This window comes from Lepidochelys kempii, chromosome 14, assembly GCF_965140265.1.
Source record: "Lepidochelys kempii isolate rLepKem1 chromosome 14, rLepKem1.hap2, whole genome shotgun sequence".
NCBI lineage: Eukaryota > Metazoa > Chordata > Testudines > Cheloniidae > Lepidochelys > Lepidochelys kempii.
The window spans coordinates 28,681,944-28,703,351 of NC_133269.1; the positions used below are offsets into that span (position 1 = coordinate 28,681,944).

The 21,408-nt window shown below is 48.5% G+C and overlaps 1 protein-coding gene across 1 annotated transcript in view; it reads right to left on the reverse strand.

Annotated features, from left to right (window-relative positions):
• Positions 1–464: 464 nt before the first annotated feature.
• The window catches only part of LOC140898105 (uncharacterized), a 59,202-nt gene continuing 38,258 nt past the window's right edge, over positions 465–21,408 (reverse strand). The window contains exons 10-12 of the mRNA XM_073311556.1: positions 8,530–8,677; positions 3,498–3,611; positions 465–3,184 (exon numbers count right to left, since the gene is read on the reverse strand). Of these exons, the coding sequence (XP_073167657.1) occupies positions 2,238–3,184; positions 3,498–3,611; positions 8,530–8,677 (1,209 nt within the window). The 3' untranslated portion in view covers positions 465–2,237. The remainder of the gene's footprint in view (positions 3,185–3,497; positions 3,612–8,529; positions 8,678–21,408) is intronic.

Here is a 21,408-nt window from a genome sequence, read left to right on the forward strand (position 1 = left end):
CCCCAGCATGCCCGTCTCAGCTCCTGACCCAAAAGGGCTTTCCCAGATGCCAGCTCACATGGGTAGCTGGGAGATTGGCTCCGACATCCCTAGACGGACAATCTCCCCCCAGATCCTGGCTCATGTACGGGTAGAAAAAAGGGGCTCCCCCAGATCTTGGCATACACACATGGGCAGGAAAAGGGGCTCAGACACCCCAGAGGTGTAAGGAGCCCCTGAACCTGGTACAAACATAGGAGGGAGAATGTGGGACTGACAGGTGCCCCCACCCCTATTCCCTGCCTCCTGCCCTGCCACCCTCCTCCACCTCACCCTTCCCAGGGTTCAACCTCTCCCTTTCCAGTCCCCCTAATCCCCATCCCCTCACCCTGACCTGAGCCCCCAGAACACTGTCCCCTACCATCTTCTAATTATCCCTCCTCCCCTTACTGCAGCCCCTAACCCCTTTCTCCCTATTCCCCTCACTCTTCCACCCCCTAATACTTCCTTCCCCTCCCAGCAATGACATGTGTAATTTATTTTCTTTTCAAAAATAGCATAAGTGCCTTCTGAATCTCCCGCTGCACTCAGATTACAATTCCCCAAAATAAAATAAAAGACCCTCTTTGATAGAGGCTGATTGTCACAAGATGCCTCTGATGTTTCCCTACAGATTTCTACCAACAGCTGGGTTTGAATTTACACTGGAGCAATCACCAGAACATTTTGCCTAGAGCCACACAGCTGCTGAACGTTACAGCTGGCTACCAACCCCCGTGGCCTCTCAGACAGCACATGCACAGTGAGATCCATTTGGTGTGGGAGCGTTACGCGCACACCTAACTTGAGAGCTAAACTCACTAATACTGTTTTCAGCTTTACTCCCCCAGAGGGGTGGTCCAGTCCATGCATTCTCTGGGAGTAGCCCTAGAGTGACTGAGACTCTTGTGCCAGAAACAGTTCCTTGGTTTCATCCCTAGCTCTGTGCAAAGAAAATTGGTAGAATCCATGAACCTTAAGAAAAACTGCTTTTGGGGAGTGTAACTCAGGAACCGATTGTTCAATGACCCCAAATTTGGATCAGTAACCCCACCCCATGTCCTGAGAAGGCACACCACATTTCATGGCAATCCAAGTAATGGTGCAGATTTTAGACCACTTACAAGAGTCAAACTATACATAGAAAGCTGCTTTAACCTTAATTATAATGCAGACCTGGTGGTCTGCTATAAAACTGCATTAATCACTGTAATATCTGAGCACTTTCCAAGTAGCATATTAATCACATAACTTAACATCTTTCATGTGCTGTTTGTTCTCTTATCCTCTCTCCAGGATGAGGTATGTGCTCAGTGGAGGGGTTTTTTTTTTTTTTTTGTCTATATAAATGGCATTGTGCATTTAAGTTAGAGAATGCAGGTCAATGAAACGTGCCTGGCATTTGGCATGGAAGGCAGTAAGGTTTGAGACGGTCCTTAGCTGCTTGGAGAGTTCATTCCACAGTCTCAGACCAGCCAATAAGAGAGACCTGTGTCATGAACACACGAGCTTTACCCTTATTGTTGAGAGTTCCGTTGTCCAGAGGGGTGAAGTTTTCGACCCCAGTCTCGATCCCAGAGCTTAAGGCAGTCTTTTAGATCTCTACAATGAGCTCCACGGATAAGGACTAAGACCTTGGACTTGATTCAATATTCTATGCGAAGCCACTATTGGGAGCAAGGACAGGTGTGATGGGCTCCCTGTAGCTTGTGTAGCTGAGGAGATGCACTGCAGTGCTTCTGTACTAGTTGGAGTTTCCTAAGTGCAGTTCTGTAGCATTGCGGTACTCCATGCAAGAAGTGGTGAAGGTGTAAATAACTGAGGCTGGGTCTTTGCCCACTAGGAGGGACTGGAGTCTGCTTGCCAACCAGGAACTACAGAAAGCATTACTCGTGGATGATGCTACGTGAGAGCTCAGCATCAGTGATGAATCCAAGAGCACTCCTAGACTGTTAAATGAATTGGCTGATCGTGGGTAGGAGCTGATCAGCGGATGTTCAGAGCTTCTCAGGAAGTAATAATCAAATTCCCATCACAATGTGGAAATCTTATCTCAGCCTTTTCCTCTGCATGCCTCTGTCCCAGAAAGGTGATTACATTCCTTGCTTTAACTATTCCACGTCCCCGGTATATGGCCCCTCCGGCCTGGCCTGAGTTGCTGACGTTCATGGGAATCAGCAAAGGTGTTACTCACTTCACTTATCCCTAGTCAGGACACACTAGGGTTTGCGTCTTCTGTGGATTCTCTGATGCCTAATAAAGGCTGAGCTGTACCGGAAGTTTTTCCCGCACTCGGGGCATTCATAGGGTTTTTCTCCCGTGTGGATTCTCTGGTGTTCGTTACAGGTGGCTCTATCCCGGAAGCTTTTCCCACAGGTCAGACATTTGTAGGGTTTTTCTCCTGTGTCGAGTCTCTGGTGCCTAACGAGTTGCGTGAGCTGACGGAAACTTTTCCCGCACTTGGGGCATTTATGTGGTTTCTCTCCCGTGTGGATTCTCTGGTGTTTATTAAAGGTTGACCGATCCCTGAAACTTTTCCCACAGGTCAGGCATTTATAGGGTCTCTCTCCCGTGTGGATTCTCTGGTGGGTACTGAAGGTGGATCTATCACTGAAGCTTTTTCCACACTCATGGCATTTATAGGGTCTCTCTCCCATGTGGATTACCTGGTGTGCAGTGAGGGTTGAGCTACAACTGAAGCTTTTCCCACACTTGAGACATTTGTAAGGCTTCCCTCCTGTGTGGACTCTCTGATGTTTGGTGAGGTTTGAGCGCTGGCTGAAGTTTTTCTCGCAGTCAGGACACTTATAAGGTTTTTCTCCTGTGTGGATTCTCTGGTGAATAATAAGGAATGATTTCCAAGGAAAACTTTTCCCACAGTTGCCGCACATGTGAGGTCTCTCTCCTGGGGGGACTCTCTGCTGAACAGAGTCTTTGATTTTTCCAACTCCTCTGATATTCTGCATGGATTTATCCTGTCTTTCCTTTTGGTGGTTTCCCTGCTGTCTCTCTGACCAGCGCTGACTCTTACGGGCTTCTCCCCACTCAGGTCTCTGGGAAACATCTCCTTCTGCTCTTCCCAATGCCATCCCATGTGGCTCCAGTTGTTCAGAACCTTCCTGCTGAGGGTTCTCCTCCTTATTCTTGTTCACCATCTCCTCACCTGCTGGGACAGAGAGAGAATCCAGACAGGAGTCAGTCCCTGTGCCGGGGGAAAGGGAACCTCAGAGAAGGGAATGAGAAAGGGGGGAACAAACCAGAATAAGTGGTGGGGAGATGGAAATATCAGTATCTGACTCTCCTCCCCAAACCTTTCCTGACTAGAGGCAGAGAGAGGAGATCAATTCTGCCTTCATTCCATTACAATATGGATGTTGAGAGGGACTAAAAGGCCAGATACAATTGGTGAAAACCCACGAGTGATGTCTGTCACAAGAATACAGAAATTGGTTTCTAAGTCAGTTCAGTCAATTCCTTACCCATATGGGCACTTTTCGGGATCTCCCTTTCCTCGTAACCCTGGAGATCAGGGACCCATGGCTCCTCCCCTAGTTCCAGGCGGGAAATCACATCAGGTTTGGAAATTGGACATCCTGTTTGGTGAGCAAGGAAACAAGTGTTGATCTTGTTCATTAAGGTCAGTGCTGTTATACTTCCAGATCCAGGATATGAGTAGCCCACCCACAGGGGCAACTTCCTCTCCCCACGCCCACCCTAAAGGGACTGGGCTATAAATCGTAAAGGACACCATGAGACACTGTCTGGAGCAAAGGTTCATCCACTCTGCCTAGGGAAAGGGCCTTACTTATTCCCTTGGGGAGCTAAGAAAATTTGCTACCCTCTCTAGGTATCAGGGCTACTACTAAGGCTCTGTTGCTGCCAATTATTCCCTTCTCCTTCCCCTGCAACACACATGCCCATATTCCTCCAGAACACAAGCTAGAACAGGAAGATTTTACAGGGGGCTTGTCTACCTGGTCAGTAAGGCAGAGTGTGACAGAAGCACATCAGCTGTTGTGCACTAACTATCTGTGTGGACCCTGCTATCATGCACTGAAAGTTCTGTAGTGTGCTTTGAGGTACTGCTCTCAGTCACTTAGTGTGCAGAAGCAGGGTCTGCACACCTATTTAGAGCACGGTAAGGTGCTGTAGATTTACACCTTGACTTGCTGATGTGACCCAGTGACCGCTTGGTGTCAACTGGCAGAGGGCACAGAGTATACCTAGGGTTTTACAGGGATATTCTGGGTCAGAAATCTGCATAATTGCTCATCAGAGGGCAGCAGGTGAGGTCTCCACTGAAAACCAGTTACCCACTAGTCACTGTAACCCTTGTGAGATGTATGTGCGGATAGTATTTAAGAAGTTGTGTGTCTATACTGACAACTATGTGTAATTTACGGTCTTGGAGTTAGGGCAGGTCACCAGGAGGTGACATGTCTTGGACAGGCTCCTTTCAGGCAGGAGGTTACGGACACTTATCTCCCTCTGTGGTTATACATGCATTGTCTGCCTTGCAATGGAGGCCTATCTGCAGACTGAGCCAGGTGCCAGTTGAAAGGCTGCACAATCTAGGAGAGAGCAGAGGGGTGGCCTGTTTATGGGCAAAGACACAGAATGGTTAGCATATATCTGGGGGCACAAGGAAACACACAGGATCCTTCACCAAGGAGCCAAGCTAACCGCGTGTTTGTCCTAAGGAAAGAGGGTCACAGCCAACGTTCCCTCTAATTTTTTCCATCCATGTGCAGAATAAATTTTGTCATGTGCACCAAGATATGCGCGGATGTGCGTCACCAATAGAAACAAAAATCCTAGATAGAATATATATATTTTTAAAAGTTACCATAGGGATAATTACTCCAGCCAGGGCAGGTTAGGCATTTTAGAACTCACTACTCGAATAATTAAATTTAAGTGTAAGAGAGAGATAAAAATTATGAAATGCATAGACCAGTCAAAACCCTAAAATAACACACTTTGAAAGAATAAAATTACAGAGAATATATGTGCATTGCAGGAAGTATCAAGAAGTAACAACAATAATACAATATGTGTCGGGAGGTGAGTGTGAAAGAGAGAGAGAGACTGTGAGTGTGTGAGACAGACACAGAAACTGTCTGAGCTAGTTGCTGGGGAAATCTCAGAAACAGTGCAGGCTGAGCCAGGCTGTGTCCCTTCTTCCCTGCTCTGCAGAGATGGGGTACAGGGGCAGGGGAACACCCAAAAACCAGCACCCTCCTTCCCTCCTACCCCCCACACAGCCAACAGGAGGATCCCAAGAGCAGTTGCAGGACAGAGCAACATGGAGGAGGGGCACCTGAACATATGCTGCTGGGTGTGCATGCTCTGCAAATCAGCTGGGCAGCGTTTGAATCTCTCCTGGGCGGCTGCGCAAGTGCACAGCTTACAGAGAACACAGGTCACAGCCAGCCGGGCTGTGGGATGCTGAAAGGATTTTGAGTGAGCATCACTCTACAAGACATGAGAGCATCTAATTCATAAAGGCTGTGGCTTTCAAAGGGACCCAAGAGAGTTAAACATCCAACTGCACTGACTGCAGTGTCTAGGCCCCTTACAAATTTCCAGTCTTAATCCCTCTGGTCCCCACTCTCCCTCTGTGAAATGGAGAAAGACACCGACTCTCCATCTGTCTTCTCTTTTTAGATGGAAGTCACTTGGGAGCAGGGGCTGTCTCTTCCTGTGTGAATATCGGTTCCCAGAGTGACAGGAAGGGGGTCGTTAGGGATTTGGCCTCAAACTCAGGAGATCTGGTTCAGTTTCTTGCTCTGCCAGACTTCCTGGGTGACCATGTGAGCGTCTAGACTAGACTATCTGTGCCTCAGTCCCCTATGCATATAACACATGTAATAGCAGCTCCCTCTTCCACAGGGGCAAAGGGATATGTTAAATACTGCGAGATGCTCAGACACGGTGGTAACGGGGACCCATATAAGTACCATTATGGCACAATCGGCCCTGATGCCCATTGGAGAGGGCAGGTGCTGTGGTAATTAAAAATCTGTTTCCTAAACCAGCCATAGTGGCGTAAGGTTTACATGAATTCCTGCTTCTGAAGCGTCTCTCCCTGCTCGTGTGTAATCCATCACTAGCTTTCTCCATCCCTGCGCTAGCTGTTGCAGGGCCCCAGGAACACGGAGGGTGAGACTAAGGGACCTCTCAATACCAACTCGTGAGGACACACAGGGTGCACAGGATTGTACAAGAATCCCCAGGGGCAGAGATCTGCATAACAGTTCACTGGCAGATAGGTGTATGAGGGCTCTACCAAAGGCCAGTAGGCTACTGGTCATCATCAGCATGAAACGTGTCTATGGATAATATCACAGAAATTACATATCTTTATTGAAAAGTTATGTTTGTAGAGTCTTGGAGTTAAGGCAGGTCACCAGGGAGGAGACATACCTCAGAAATGTTCCTTTCAGACAGAAGCTAACTGTCACCGATCTCCCTGTCTGGCCATTTATGTATCATATGCCTCACACCATATGGCTGTTCGCGTACTGAGCCAGGTGTGAAATGGAGCAATTGTGAAGTCTACGAGAGGGGAAATCCACAGGTAGAAAAAACAGCAGGGAGTGTCCTGTTTATGACTAAAGACAACAGACTGATATGGCTTATCTTGGAGTGCACAGAGATGCTCTGAATCCTTCAGCTAGGAGGCAAACTGTCACGCACTTGTCTTATGAGAAAAGGATCACAGCCTGCCTGGCTGTAAAGTGCTGCAAGGACTTTGGGTGAGCTGTACTTTACTGGACAGGAGAGAATCGTGTTAATTAATTAAGTCCCGGCTCTAGAAGGCACGTTTTGATTTGATTTTCTATGGAACCATTTGTTTCCAATATTTCTACTTGCTTTGACTTGGAAGCATCACAGCCATGCATTAACTGTCTAGAAAATCACCACCAACTCCCGCCTCCCCACACACCCATGTCCCTCCCCAACAAAAGCAGAACAGGAAGTCATTATTTAAGACTGTGAGCTCTTTGGAGTGAAGATTGTCTCTGTGATGGGTGCACCAGACCCTTCCAGGCCCCCTGCTAGAGGCTCCATAGTCCTACCACACCCCACCCCAGGAAAGGACCAGCAAAGGTGGGTCCTCCAGGCCTGCCTATAGAGGCCACAGAGAAGCAGCCAGTCAGAGCCCACCAGGCTCAGATAAAAGGAGCTGCAGGGGCTGAGTGGGGCAGTACCTGGCTGGGACCAGATGGGTGAAGACAGGGGCTCTGCTCTGGCCAGAGGACCTTGACAGGTTGCATTTACTGGAACTAGAGAGAGAGACTGAGACTGTAATTAGGGAGGTAAAGGGCCCAGGTGGGCAAAGGCCCAGGGAAAACAGGGAGCATAGAATCATAGAATATCAGGGTTGGAAGGGACCTCAGGAGGTCATCTAGTCCAACCCCCTGCTCAAAGCAGGACCAATCCCCAATTTTTGCCCCAGATCCCTAAACAGCCCCCTCAAGGATTGAACTCACAACCCTGGGCTTAGCAGTCCAATGCCCAAACCACTGAGCTATCCCTCCCCCAGTAGTATGTAGTTGCTGTTTATAGGGTCCCTGGGTTGCCACCTGGAGTAGTGGGCAGCCTGGGTTCCCCCACCAGCCACTGGCAAAGTCGCCTAATCCAGGAGCAGGGGACAAGGCTCTTTGAGAAGCCTCAGAGAAGGGCAGGATTGCAAAGGCCCAGAGAGGGGCTGAAGACGTTCCCCCACCATCTAGGAGACCCGCTCTGCCCACACAGCATCCTGAACCAAAACCCAACTTTCCCCTCTCTTCTAATGTAGAGAGCTACCCCACAGAATACATTCAGACCATGAATCACATCCTCCACCCTCATTCTGCCCCAGAACCCAGCCCTTCTCCCTGCAAGGAACCATCATTTCAGAAGGCTCAGGCATGTCCAAGAAAAAACACCAAGAACAGCACCCTCCTTCCACGAATTCAGCATGCTGGCATAGGAGGTGGCCCTGTAGGCATTAGCAGCAACTGGACCCAGCCCCGTGACTCTGGTCCATGCCCCTCCTGGCTGGTGGAAGAGAATCGAGAACATCCGGGGCCTCCCGCTAACACAGCTGGCTGGGGCAGACCACAGGCAAGACAGAGAGAAAGCACATTTGAAAATCTGGCTGCTGGGGAGTTAGGCAGGGCTGAGGCATGAGACTCGTGTTCATCTGTCAGACGGCAGAGGGGTCAGAGGCACCAAAGGACAGAACATCCCCTAGGAAGGGGGGGAGGGATACAGGGAACCTGTCCCTCTTGAAAACCTCAGTTGTGGGAAGAGTAGCATGATTGTTATGTCCCTGAATTTCCTCTCCTAACAGGGTGTGTGTGGAGGTCACAGTCTTTCACAGACAGGAGCTTGGGACTATCGGGGCAGATCCCCCTGAGATCTGAGGGACCCATGAAGAACCCTGCACAGAATCTGACACCAATGCTTCTGAGACACACATACACACCAATTTTGAATGCCCGAGGAGGCACGAATCCTTACCCAGCGAGGTCACGGTCTCATAATTCTCCTGTATGACGTCCCTGTAGAGGGCTCTCTGACCCGGGTCCAGCAGAGCCCATTCCCCCTTGGTGAAATACACAGCCACCTCCTCAAAGGTCACCAGCTCCACTGCAGCCATGTCCCTTCCCTGTTACTCAGGAATGTGGGATAACCTGGACTGGGACCTATTCCGCAGCCTGTCAGGGCGAGAAGGGAAATTGGGGCCATTTCCAAAGGTGCTTCAATGCATTTCACACCCTGATTCCCACCAGGCTCTTTCCCTGCAGCTCCACACTCTGCAGGGCTGGGGAGTTGCTTGAGTCTATTGTGTGTGGATTTCAACAGCTGCCTAAGTGCCTCACAAGAACCACAATAGGCACCTGACCTACCAGCCTCCTGAAGAGGATATCCCACCTGTAGTTCCCGAACAGGGATAGGTGCCGCCCTGCAGTCTGAACCCTATCTCTGAGAGAGAGCTGGGCTTTGGATACATCCCTGTCATCAGCATCTCCATGGGCTAGCTCAAGCAGCTGCTCACCTAGCATAGGGGCCTTTGTGGATCCCACTCCTAGGCCCCTATCTCTGCCCAGTCACTGTACAGGGAGCGTGGGCACCTCACTCAGTTGTGTGCATTCCATTGTTACTCCAGTGACTGGCTACATGCCAGGAGGCCTTTATGATGCTCAGCGTTGCAACACCCCAGCCCCTTTGTGTATCTGGGCACAGGAAGTTACTAAGAAGATCTCTTGATTGCTCTTGGCCCCCACAATTTCAGAATCGAAAGAGCTACTTTGGGGATCCCCCTGACACTGTCCCCAGGGCAGCACATTCCCCAGCAGTGCAGGGACTAGGCAAAGGCAAGAACTTGTTTTTCCTCTTCCTGCTCCTCACCTTGTCTCAGGAAAGTCAGTCTGCCCGGGGTGCTGCGTCTGCGGTGAATGGAGCTGGGCAAGGCTGGGAGCCTCCCTCCCCCCTATTGCTCCTGCTGCCCTTGCCGGACTCTCCCCCCATCTCCCTCCCCTCCTCTCCTCTCGGGCTGGGAGACTCGGTCCCTGGCCCGGCCCAGGCCGGTCGCTCTCCCGGCGCTGGCTCGGCTCGGCTCCTGCAGGCGCTCAGGGGGGCAGAGCCGGGGGGGTCAGGGAGAGCAGCAGCTCTGGGACTCGCAGACCCCCGCCCCCCCGGGAGCGGAGCGGGGCGAGGGGGGGGCCGTTGGTGCAGAGTCACTTTCCCCCCCGGCCCCGGCCCTTCCCCCGGGTCTGTCCCCTCACCTGCAGGCTCCGGCTCAGGGGCTGGTGTCGGCAGAGCCCGGGGCTGGTTCCAGCCCCCGGAGAAAGTCCCCGCGGCTGGGCCCCGAGGGGCGCTGGGGAAGGGCTCTCCCCGCACACACCCCGCTGGGCAGCGGCAGCGGCTCAGCCCGGGCTCCCGGCTCACGATGGAGGCGGCGGCAGCGTCTGACCCGGGAAGTTCAGCCCCGGAAATGGCGGGCAGAGAGAAGCATAGAGAGCCACCAGCCCTCCCTTAGCAGCAGCCAGGGCCCTCTGGTGGCCACAGCTACTAAAAACCCCTCCCTGGTTCTCCTGGCGTAGGTCAATTAAAGATGGATAAAGCCAGATTCCTTCTCTCCTGCCTAGACAGACAGAAACCTCCAGCGCAAATGAACCAGACAGAGGCTAACCGAGCCCCAGAGGAATCATAGACTTTAAGGTCAGAAGGGACCATTATGATCGTCTAGTCTGACCTCCTGCACAACGCAGGCCACCGAATCTCACCCACCCATCCTGTAACAAACCCCTGACCTAGGTCTGAGCTACTGAAGTCCTCAAATCATGGTCTAAAGACTTCAAGGTGCAGCGAATCCTCCAGCAAGTGCCCCGTGCCCCATGCTGCAGAGGAAGGTGAAAAACACCCAGGGCCTCTGCCGATCTGCCCCTGCTGCAGGACCGGGACCCACCAGCCCTGCAGCTATTTACATTGTGGTCCCAGAGGGAACAATCTACAGCCCTAAAGTTACCCCCTCAATCTCCTGGAGTCTCCTCATCCCCACCTGCTGTGTCGGGGGAGGGGAGACACTGCTGCATGTCTAGGCTGCCCCTGAGGAGAACGGGGGTGCCAGGCAGGGAACTGGCTTGGAGGGGTGCTCTCACAGCAGCTGGGGATGGACTCACCCAGGCTGTCATGGAGGGTGGTTGAGAAGTGATGGGCCAAGGCCGGGAGGGCTGTTAAGGAGGCGGAGACAGCCCTGGGAGCTGCCGGTGTAGTGTAGTAAACTGCTCCTTGTAGGGTAGCAGTTACTGATACATTAGATTGTAAGAAACTGCTATTGTAGTACACTGCTACCTGATGTAGCAAATGCCTACAGGTAGCAGTTTCTTGCACTATAGTATATATGAAATTGAACTGGCCCCAGAGCTGGGGTGTAATGGACAAAATGGCTTTGTTTTAGATCTCTGCTGCAGGGGCTGATTACAAACCAAATGGCCAGAAATCCATCTGGTGTAAATCCACCCAGCTCTGCCAAGTCCACTGGAGTGATGGTCTGTTTACACTATCTGGGATCTAGTGCCTCTGACTCAATGGAGTGACACAGCTTTATATACCCTCGAGTTCTGAGCCATTGGCTCCTATGAAGAGTGGCTAATGTACACCAGTTGGGAATCTGACCTCATTGGCTCCAGTGTAGCAACATCAATTTACACCAGGTGGGGATCTGCCCTCATTGATTCACATGGGGAGACACCAGTTTATAGTACACAGGAATCATAGAAGATTAGGGTTGGAAGAGACCTTGGGAGGTCATCTAGTCCAACCCCTGCTCAAAGCAGGACCAGCACCAACTAAATCATCCCAGCCAGGGCTTTGTCAAGCCGGGCCTTAAAGACCTCTAAGGATGGAGATTCCACTACCTCCCTCGGTAACCCATTCCAGTGCTTCACCTCCCTCCTAGTGAAATAGTGTTTCCTAATATCTAACCCTAGTCCTCCCCCACTGCAACTTGAGACCATTGCTTCTTGTTCTGTCTTCTGCCACCACTGAGAATAGCCAAGCACCATCCTCTTTGGAACCCCCTTCAGGTAGTTGAAGGCTGCTATCAAATTCCCCCTCACTCTTCTCTTCTACAGACTAAACAAGCCCAGTTCCCTCAGCCTCTCCTTGTAAATCATGTGCCCCAGCCCCCTGATCATTTTCGTTGCCCTCTGCTGGACTCTCTCCAAATTTGTCCAAATCCTTTCCGTAGTGGGGGCCCAAAACTGGACATAGTACTCCAGATGAGGCCTCATCAGTGCCGAATAGAGGGGAACAATCACTTCCCTTTATTTGCTGGCAATGCTTCTACTAATGCAACTCAATATGCTGTTAGGCTTCTTGGCAACAAGAGCATACTGTTGACTCATATCCAGTTTCTCATCCACTTTAATCCCCAGGTCCTTTTCTACAGAACTGCTGCTTAGCCAGTCAGTTCCCAGCCTGTAACAGTGTATGGGATTGTTCCGTCCTAATTGCAGGACTCTGCACTTGTCCTTGTTGAACCTCATCAGATTTCTTTTGGCTCAATCCTCCAATTTGTCTAGGTCACTCTGGACCCTATCCCTACCCTCCAGTGTATCTACTTCTCCCCGCAGTTTAGTGTCATTTGCGAACTTGCTGAGGGTGCAATCCATCCCATCATCCAGATCATTAATAAAGATGTTGAACAAAACCGGCCCCAGGACCGACCCTTGGGGCACTCCACTTGATACTGGCTGCCAACTAGACATTGAGCCATTGATCACTACCTGTTGAACCCGAAAATCTAGCCAGCTTTCTATCCACCTTATAGTCCGTTCATCCAATCCATACTTTTTTAACTTGCTGGCAAGGATACTGTGGAAGACCGTATCAAAAGCTTTGCTAAAGTCGAGATATATGTGATATACAAAGTCAAGATATAGCAAGATCTGCGAGTGTTGGCTTTAATGGATCTACAGCAATTTACACCAGCTGAGGATCCAGTCCAACAAATTTTGGGGCAAGTCAGGAGGAGTGATGATGAGAAATTAAAAAAGGGGGAAATGAGGCTCATTGTTATTCATTACTGTTATCCTTTACACTGCGGTAGTGTCCAAATAGCCCAGCAGTATCAGGGCCCCATTGTGCTGAGCTTTTGAACTGAATGAGAGTTGGGCTGATTAGGGGTCATCTCGAAAGGATCTTGAGGGTGTTTGTTTTGTTTGTGGGTTGGGTATTTTTCTGGTCAGGTTGTCAGCAGGGATTGAAGCAGGATCCCTGTATTATAAAGCATGAGTGTCTACTGCTTGGGCTATGTATTCTCTATTGACCTCTCACAACACACACAAATTCTACAGGTTTATGATAGTTATCATGGATACGCTTTTGTTCTTGTAGTACGTGTAAGAGGGAGGAGGGTTGTAAACATTTTTTATTTTGAATAAGCGGTCGCCAACCTGAAAAGTTGAGAAACTTTGGCCTATAGGATCCTGCTGGGGAGTGGGGTCTGGGGCTTGCCCCGCTTTCACGCTCCAGCCGGGGAGTGGGGTCAGAGGCTGCTCTGTGCACCGCAGCTCCTGGAAGCAGCAGCATGTTTCCCCTCTGGCTCCTATGTTTAGGGCCAGCTGGGGCGCTCCGTGTGCTGCCCTGTCCGCAGGTGCCAACCCTGCAGCTCCCATTGGCTGGAAACTGCAGCAAATGGGAGCTGCAGGGGCGGTGCCTGAGGATGGGGCCGCGCGCAGAGCCGCCTGGCCATGCCAAAGCCGGAGGGGGGACATACCGCTGCTTCCAGGAGCTGCTTGAGGTAAGTGCTACCCAGAGCCTGCACCCCTGATCTCCACCATGCCTCTGACCCAGCCCTGGTCCCCCTCCTGCCCTCTGAACCCCTCAGTCCCAGCCTGGAGCACCCTCCTCCACCCCAAACACCTCATCCCCAGCCCCGCCCCAGAACCTGCAGCCCCAGCCGAAGCCCTCACACCCCCCATACTCCAACCCTCTGCCCCAGCCTGGGGCCCCCTCCCGCACCCTGAACTCCTCTTTTCTGGCCCCACCCAAGACCCCTCAATCCCTCCTGAACCCCAACCCAAATTTTGTGAGCATTCATGGCCCAACATAAAATTTCCATACCAGATTTATTTCTAAATTTGCAGTATTTTTATCCTGTTGCACAAATGTATTCTTTGTGATCAAATGTTATTAAGACGTATAGATTTCTCAGACTGCTCTCAAAACATCTGCAGTTTAATTTGATGCACCAATGAGCACTGATTTCTGCAATTGCTGTTTTGCCCTTCTATCTAGTGCCTCTATCTTTGACACATCACCACTTGTGCATAGAAATGACTTCCCAAATTTTCATGAGGAGTACTGCACTTTCTTCTGTGAAATCCTTCTGAAAGGCCACATTCTATAGTATTTTTACTAAACTTATTTATAGTATTAGACAGCCCCAAGAATTCAAAAATCATCAGTCATGCATTAAAAGTATGATATTTTAAAAAATAAATACATTTGGGTTCTATTTGTTTGTGTTTTTGTGTTTATAGGGTATATTAGCTTAATATTTTCCAGCTTTTTTCCTTAACCAGGAAGGCTAGAGTCCTTTTAATGAAAGCTGCAATTATCATAGAATCATAGAATATCAGGGTTGGAAGGGACCTCAGGAGGTCATCTAGTCCAACCCCCTGCTCAAAGCAGGACCCATCCCCAACTAAATCATCCCAGCCAGGGCTTTGTCAAGCCTGACCTTAAAAACTTCTAAGGAAGGAGATTCTACCACCTCCCTAGGTAACGCATTCCAGTGTTTCACCACCCTCCTAGTGAAAAAGTTTTTCCTAATATCCAACCTAAACCTCCCCCACTGCAACTTGAGACCATTACTTCTTGTTCTGCCATCTTCTACCACTGAGAATAGTCTAGAACCATCCTCTTTGGAACCACCTCTCAGGTAGTTGAAAGCAGCTATCAAATCCCCCCTCATTCTTCTCTTCTGCAGACTAAACAATCCCAGTTCCCTCAGCCTGTCCTCATAAGTCATGTGTTCCAGACCCCTAATCATTTTTGTTGCCCTTCGCTGGACTCTCTCCAATTTTTCCACATCCTTCTTGTAGTGTGGGGCCCAAAACTGGACACAGTACTCCAGATGAGGCCTCACCAATGTCAAATAGAGGGGAATGATCACGTCCCTTGATCTGCTGGCTATGCCCCTACTTATACATCCCAAAATGCCATTGGCCTTCTTGGCAACAAGGGCACACTGTTGACTCATATCCAGCTTCTCGTCCACTGTCACCCCAGGTCCTTTTCCGCAGAACTGCTGCCTAGCCATTCGGTCCCTAGTCTGTAGTGGTGCATTGGATTCTTCCGTCCTAAGTGAAGGACCCTGCACTTATCCTTGTTGAACCTCATCAGATTTCTTTTGTCCCAATCCTCCAATTTGTCTAGGTCCCTCTGTATCCTATCCCTACCTGCCACCGTATCTACCACTCCTCCCAGTTTAGTATCATCCGCAAATTTGCTGAGAGTGCAATCCACACCATCTTCCAGATCATTTATGAAGATTTATGAAGATATTGAACAAAACCGGCCCCAGGACTGACCCTTGGGGCACTCCACTTGATACTGGCTGCCATCTAGACAATTATCAATCAATCCCTTGATTCCAGAAGCTTGTGCCTTCAGATAAATACCAAACATTGCCATTGCCATGATAAAATAATGAGAGTTGGCGACACAGGATATATGTATTTGACTACCTAGAAACACACAGCATTGGTATGAATAGGAATACTTGTATTACATCAAATTAAATGTTTGTTTAAATTATTTCTAGATAGAGGCCTTCATTTGCAAACATTGATTGGGTGCTACTTCTCCCAAAGAATGATTTGATACCATTTTGGATTTCTAAGTATATTGTGTCAACACTATTACCTATTACTGTTTGCCAGAAGCTGGGAATGGGTGACGGGATGGATCACTTGATGATTACCTGTTCTGTTCATTCCCTCTGGGGCACCTGGCATTGGCCACTGTCAGAAGACAGGACACTGGGCTAGATGGACCTTTGGTCTGACCCAGTATGGCTGCTCTTATGTTGACCAACCAAACTTGTAATCTCATCACAAAAAGATATCACGTTAGTCTGACAGGATTTATTTACCATAAACTCACGTTGATTTGCATTAATTACATTACCCTCCTTTAGATCTTTATTAACTGAGTCTCTTATCAGCTGCTCCATTATCTTGCCCAGGATCATAGTTAGAATGACAGATCTATAATTACCCAGGTCATCCTGTTTATCCTGTTTAAAAATTGTTGCAACCTTGGCTGTCTGCCAGGCTTCTGGAACTTTCCCAGTGCTCCAAGGCTTATTGAAAAATCAGCATTAAAAGTCCAGCAAGCTTCTCAGCCGTCTCTTCTAAAACTCTTGGGTGCAAGTTACCTGGACCTGCTGATTTAAAAATGTATCACTTTAGTAGCTTCTGTTTAACGTCCTCCAGAAATACTAGTGGAATGAAAAATGTGTTGTCACCACCATATGATGACGTTTTTTTCCTCAAATACAGAACAGAAATATTTATTGAACATATCTGCTTTTTCTGCATTATTATTGATAATTCTGCCATTTCCATCTACTAATGCACCAATACCTTTCTCATGATTCTTTTTGTTTCTAATATTTTTTTTAAAAGCTCCTTCTTGACTCTAATGACTCTAGATTTCTCCTTATGTCCCTTGGCTTCCTTTTTTAATTTTTTTAGAATTCCTAACTTCTGCTTTATATGTATGACTATCAACTTCCCCTTTTCTCCATTTGTTTTATTTATATATATATAAATATATATATATAATTTTTTGCAGCGGCCTTCACTTCCGCATTAAACCAAGTTGTTTTTTTAACCAGTGTGGCCTTCTGCCTTGATTGTACGATTGTGGCTTTTCGGACACCTAGTAAGATGTTTTTAAATGATCTGCAAATATCATTCAAATTTTTCTGATTACATTCTTCCTCCCAGCTGATCTGGATCATAATTGTTTTCAGCTTTGCAAAATTGGCCCTATTAAACTACCAAGTATAGATCTCACTGGTCTGGACTTTATTCTACTTCCTTGTTATAAATGTGATCAAGCCATGATCACTGGTGCCTAAGTTTCCATTGACTTTTAGTTCTGTGATCAGTTTCTCTTTATCAGTTAAGACAAGGTCTGATAAAAAAATCCCCTATGTTGATTACAACACTATTTTGCTTAGGAAATTGCCATCTATTACATTTAGAAATTCCCAGGGATTTAGCAGTGCTCAATTTTTGCCAGGGCTGAGCCTTGGCACCTCTGGTGGCAATTCATAGCTCCAGCACCTCTGGGTTTGCTGCATCACTTATTAATGTAAAAATATTGCCTGAGCCCTGGCACCTCTTTCATTACGAATTAAACACTGTGTTTTAGTACTGAAAGCATGGGACCTACAGAATATGTCACTCAAACTGAAATCCCTCATGATCACACAGGTTTTTTTCCCTACACATTGTAGATAGGTGTGTAACCCTTCTGCCAAGGCACCAGCAGGGGACAGGTCCTTATTTCAGGGGATTCTCTTCAATTTTGTCTCAAGCTCCCACCCAGTAATCTAGAAACCTCTAATCACTCGGGTGCCTTTGCCAGGCAAATCTGTTCCTATTTGCAAGCACAGAGATTTAAAACAAATAAAATTCAAAAAAGAACTAGATAAATTCATGGAGGATAGTGTGACATTGCACTTCATTTTATGAAAATATGCTAATAAGTGTGAATATAATGTAACTGGAATATGCTTCATGCAAAAGGTCTCTTATAAGGTATCATTATAAAGCTTATAATATACTGAGTGTGGTCATCCTATTTGTATGAATGTATCATTCTTGTGTCTAAAACTAGAAATATGAAATATAACTCTGGGGTCCTATTGTACTTATGCAAAGTGTGGGCCATTAATAGTGGTTTAGAATCTTGATGGCTTCCATCGACTAGGACAATTGACTGTAGATGACTCTGTTTACTTGCAAGCCTTCCTGTGAGTCAAGCTGGGAAGAATGAAGGCTTGGGGTCTCACAGGACATGTGACCATGTCACCTGGTACTGAAGTCCATCTTAAATCTGGTGCTTTTCCATTTAGAAAGAGATGATAATTTAACTGGGAATTGGTCCTGCTTTGAGCAGGGGGTTGGACTAGATGACCTTCTGGGGTCCCTTCCAACCCTGATATTCTATGATTCTGTGATTCTATGTGGGGACCCAGAGAGACAAAAGATTCCAACCTTGTGCCAAAGCTATAAAAGGGGGTGGAACAGAACAAAGTGGGCTGCAATCATGAGAAATCCCCTAGCTACCACCTGAGCTGGAACAAGGACTGTACTAGGGAAAAGGATTGGGCCCAGACTAGAAAGGAGTCTAGTCTGTGAAAGAAGCTTACTGGAACATCTCTGAGGGTGAGATTTATCTGTAATCAGTTTCTTACTGTATTAGGCTTAGACTTGCGTGTTTTTCTTTTATTTTTCTTGGTAATTTACTTTGTTCTGTCTGTTATTACTTGGGACCACTTAAATCTGACTTTTTATACTTAATAAAATCGCTTTTTGCTTATTAATTGACTCAGAGTAAGTAATTAATTCCTGGGGGAGCAAACAGCTGTGCATATCTCTCTGTCAGTGTTATAGAGGGCGGACAATCTATGAGTTTACCCTGTATACGCTTTCTACAGAGTAAAATGGATTTATTTAGGGTTTGGATCCCATTGGGAACTGGGTATCTGGGTGCTAGTGACAGGAGCGCTTCTTAAGCTGTTTTCGGTTAAGTCTGCAGCTTGTGGGGGACATGGTTCAGACCTGGATCTGTGTTTGTAGCAGGCTAGCGTGTCTGCCTCAACAAGACAGGGTACTGAAGTCCCAAGCTGTCAGGGAAAACTGGTTCAGAGGTAGTCTCAGCACATCAGGTGGCAGTCCCAGGGCGTCTTCTGTGACCCAACCCATCACAGATAGGTCCATCAATGGCTATTAGCCAGGATGGGCAGGGATGGTGTTTCTAACCTCTGTTTGCCAGAAGCTGGGAATGGGAGATAGGGAGTGGATCACTTGATGATTACCTGTTCTGTTCATTCCCACACCTGGCATTGGCCACTGTCGAAAGAGAGGATACTGGGCTACAAGGACCTTTGGTCTGACCCAGTATGGCCATTCTTATGGTCTTAACTTTATTGGGGGGGCCAGGGAAGGGCCAGGTTAAACTAGGACAAATATTTACAGTTTAACACCTTTCACCACCATTTACCTCATGGTGCATAAGTCTTAGTCCCAAACAATTGGACCCTGAATGGCTGATGCAGTTTGTTCTGCCTTCCCAGCCTTCAACTCTCAGTTCATGGGTCCCCAACTTCCTCCCTCATTGTTGGTGGTTCCCAGAGTCCAGGTAAACCTGTTCTGCTATAGCAGCAGTTCTCAATCAGCAGCCCAATTAGCACAGAGCTGTGGCCCAGCTGTGTGCTAAAAAAAATGTCAAAATTTCCCATGCTGGTCTGATAAGGGGTGGGGCTGGCTGAGCAGGAGAGAGAATAAGGCAGCCTGCTGGAGTGATGCTGCCAGCAGGGGGCTGGTGAGTTCTGCAGGGAGTGGGTCTGTGGGTAGGTTGGGGAGGGCACTGGGATCTAGAGTTTTGCTGGGGTGCTGCAGCACCCCCAGGTTTTAGGTGGGGCTCTGCTCCAGGGGTTGGGTCCAGCTGCCCAGCCCCATGTGGGGGGTCAGGTCTGGCTGTGGGCTGCCTGGCCCCTCACAGTGGTGTCCCGGGGTCTTGCTCCCTGGCCCTGCACTGAGAGGTCCAGGACCAGCTGCCGGCTGCACAGCCCTGCACTTCAGGGTCTCGGGTCCTGCTGCCCGGCCCCACATCTTGGGATCCTGGGCTCCTGCTGCCTGGCCTCGCACAACAAGGTCCTGGGCTCTGGCTGCCTGGCCACACTGTGGTTCTCAGCCTGCAGCCCATGTAACACATTGTGGGCCGCATATGCAGCCCCCAGTGATAAACAGGTTGAGAACCACGGTGCTATAGTGAGTTCAGAAGCTGGGACAAAGTCACTAGGCTGACACAGATGGTTGCTGTGAATTCCTGCTCCCTGTGTCATTCACACAACTGCTCTCTGCCACAAGCTAAGGCCTGTGGGTGAATCCAATGACTGCCTTGCTTTGGCAGCTGCTCAGACATCCAGAACTGCGGCTAGGCTCCCACCTCTGCTTGCCAGTGTCGAGGCAACTGGAATCTCTGGTGACTTCTACCCATGTGAAGCAATTACACCTCTTAGCTCAGCTTTCCAGATGCAAGGAGACCAGTAGCCTTAGGACCACGGTAGAGACTTTACCACCCAAAGAGCTATTCCCAGTGACAAACATCAGTATCCATCAGGGTGACCATACTCAGTCATTGTCCAGCCTTTGCCCAGGTGGGTTCTCAACAGCATACTCTCAACTTTATGGACCCCAAGTACAAAACTTAGTCAAATTATACCCCAATGTCCCCAAACTATCTGCAGTTAATATGCAAATGAGGTACTGCCTCACTCAGTCCACTGCACTTGCTCCCTGGCAGATGCCAGCAGAGAGCTCACTCAGTTACCTCCCTTCTCTTATAGGCTTGAGGCCCCAGGACTTAGAAATGTGTGAGAAGCCAGTCATCCTGTTCTCTATTGTGATGTGGTGGTCTGTAGCAGACACCAACTAGTATCCCATCTTGTGCTTGATCTGCTCGGACACCGATCCATAAACAGCTCAACATCATTTTCTTCCAAGTTATCAGTGACTTGGAAACAAGTAATGTTATTTTTGACATAGGATGCCAAGTTCCCCCCTACACACACACTTTTTGCCCACTTGCTCCTTCCCAGAGAGGGTATAATAATTGACTGTAACATTCCAATAGTGCAAATTATCTCACCAAGTTTCCATAATACCAACTAGATCAAAGTTATACTCATAAATGAGCAATTCTAATTACTCTTGGTTTGTTACCCAGGCTCCTAGCATTGGTTTATAGGCAATATGAGTCAGTGTGCCCCCTTCCTCCCACCCTTGTAAGTCTTTTATGTGGGGTCATGGAAAACCTGTTAAAGCATTTTAAATTTAAAGGAATTAACAGATGTTCCCCACCCCGCACTCACACTTTCTTTTATTCCCTTTCCTTTACTTACTTAGGCCTGGTCTACACTACAAGTTTATGTCGTATTTAGAAGCGTTACATTGAATTAACCCTGCACCCGTCCATACAACAAAGCCATTTTTTTCGACATAAAGGGCTCTTAAAACCGATTTCTGTACTCCTCCCCAATGAGGGGATTAGCACTGAAATCAACATTGCCATTTCAAGTTAGGATTAGTGTGGACGCAATTCGAAGATATTAGCCTCTGGGAGCTATCCCACAGTGCACCATTGTGACCGCTCTGGACAGCACTCTGAACTCGGATGCACTGGCCAGGTGTACAGGAAAAGCCCCGGGAACTTTGGAATCTCATTTCCTGTTTAGCCAGGCAAGCTCATCAGCACAGGTGACCATGCAGTCCCAGAATCGAAAAAGAGCTCCAGCGTGGACCGAACGGGAGGTACTGGATCTGATCGCTGTATGGGGAGATGAATCCATGCTATCACAACTACGTTCTAAAAGACGAAATGCCAAAACATTTCAAAAAATCTCCGAGGCCATGAGGGACAGAGGCTACAGCAGGGACGCAACACAGTGCCGCGTGAAACTTAAGGAGCTCAGACAAGCATAACAGAAAACCAAAGAATCAAATGGATGCTCCAGGACAGAGCCCCAGACATGCCACTTCTACGCTGAGCTGCATGCAATTCTAGGGGGGGCCGCCACCACTACCC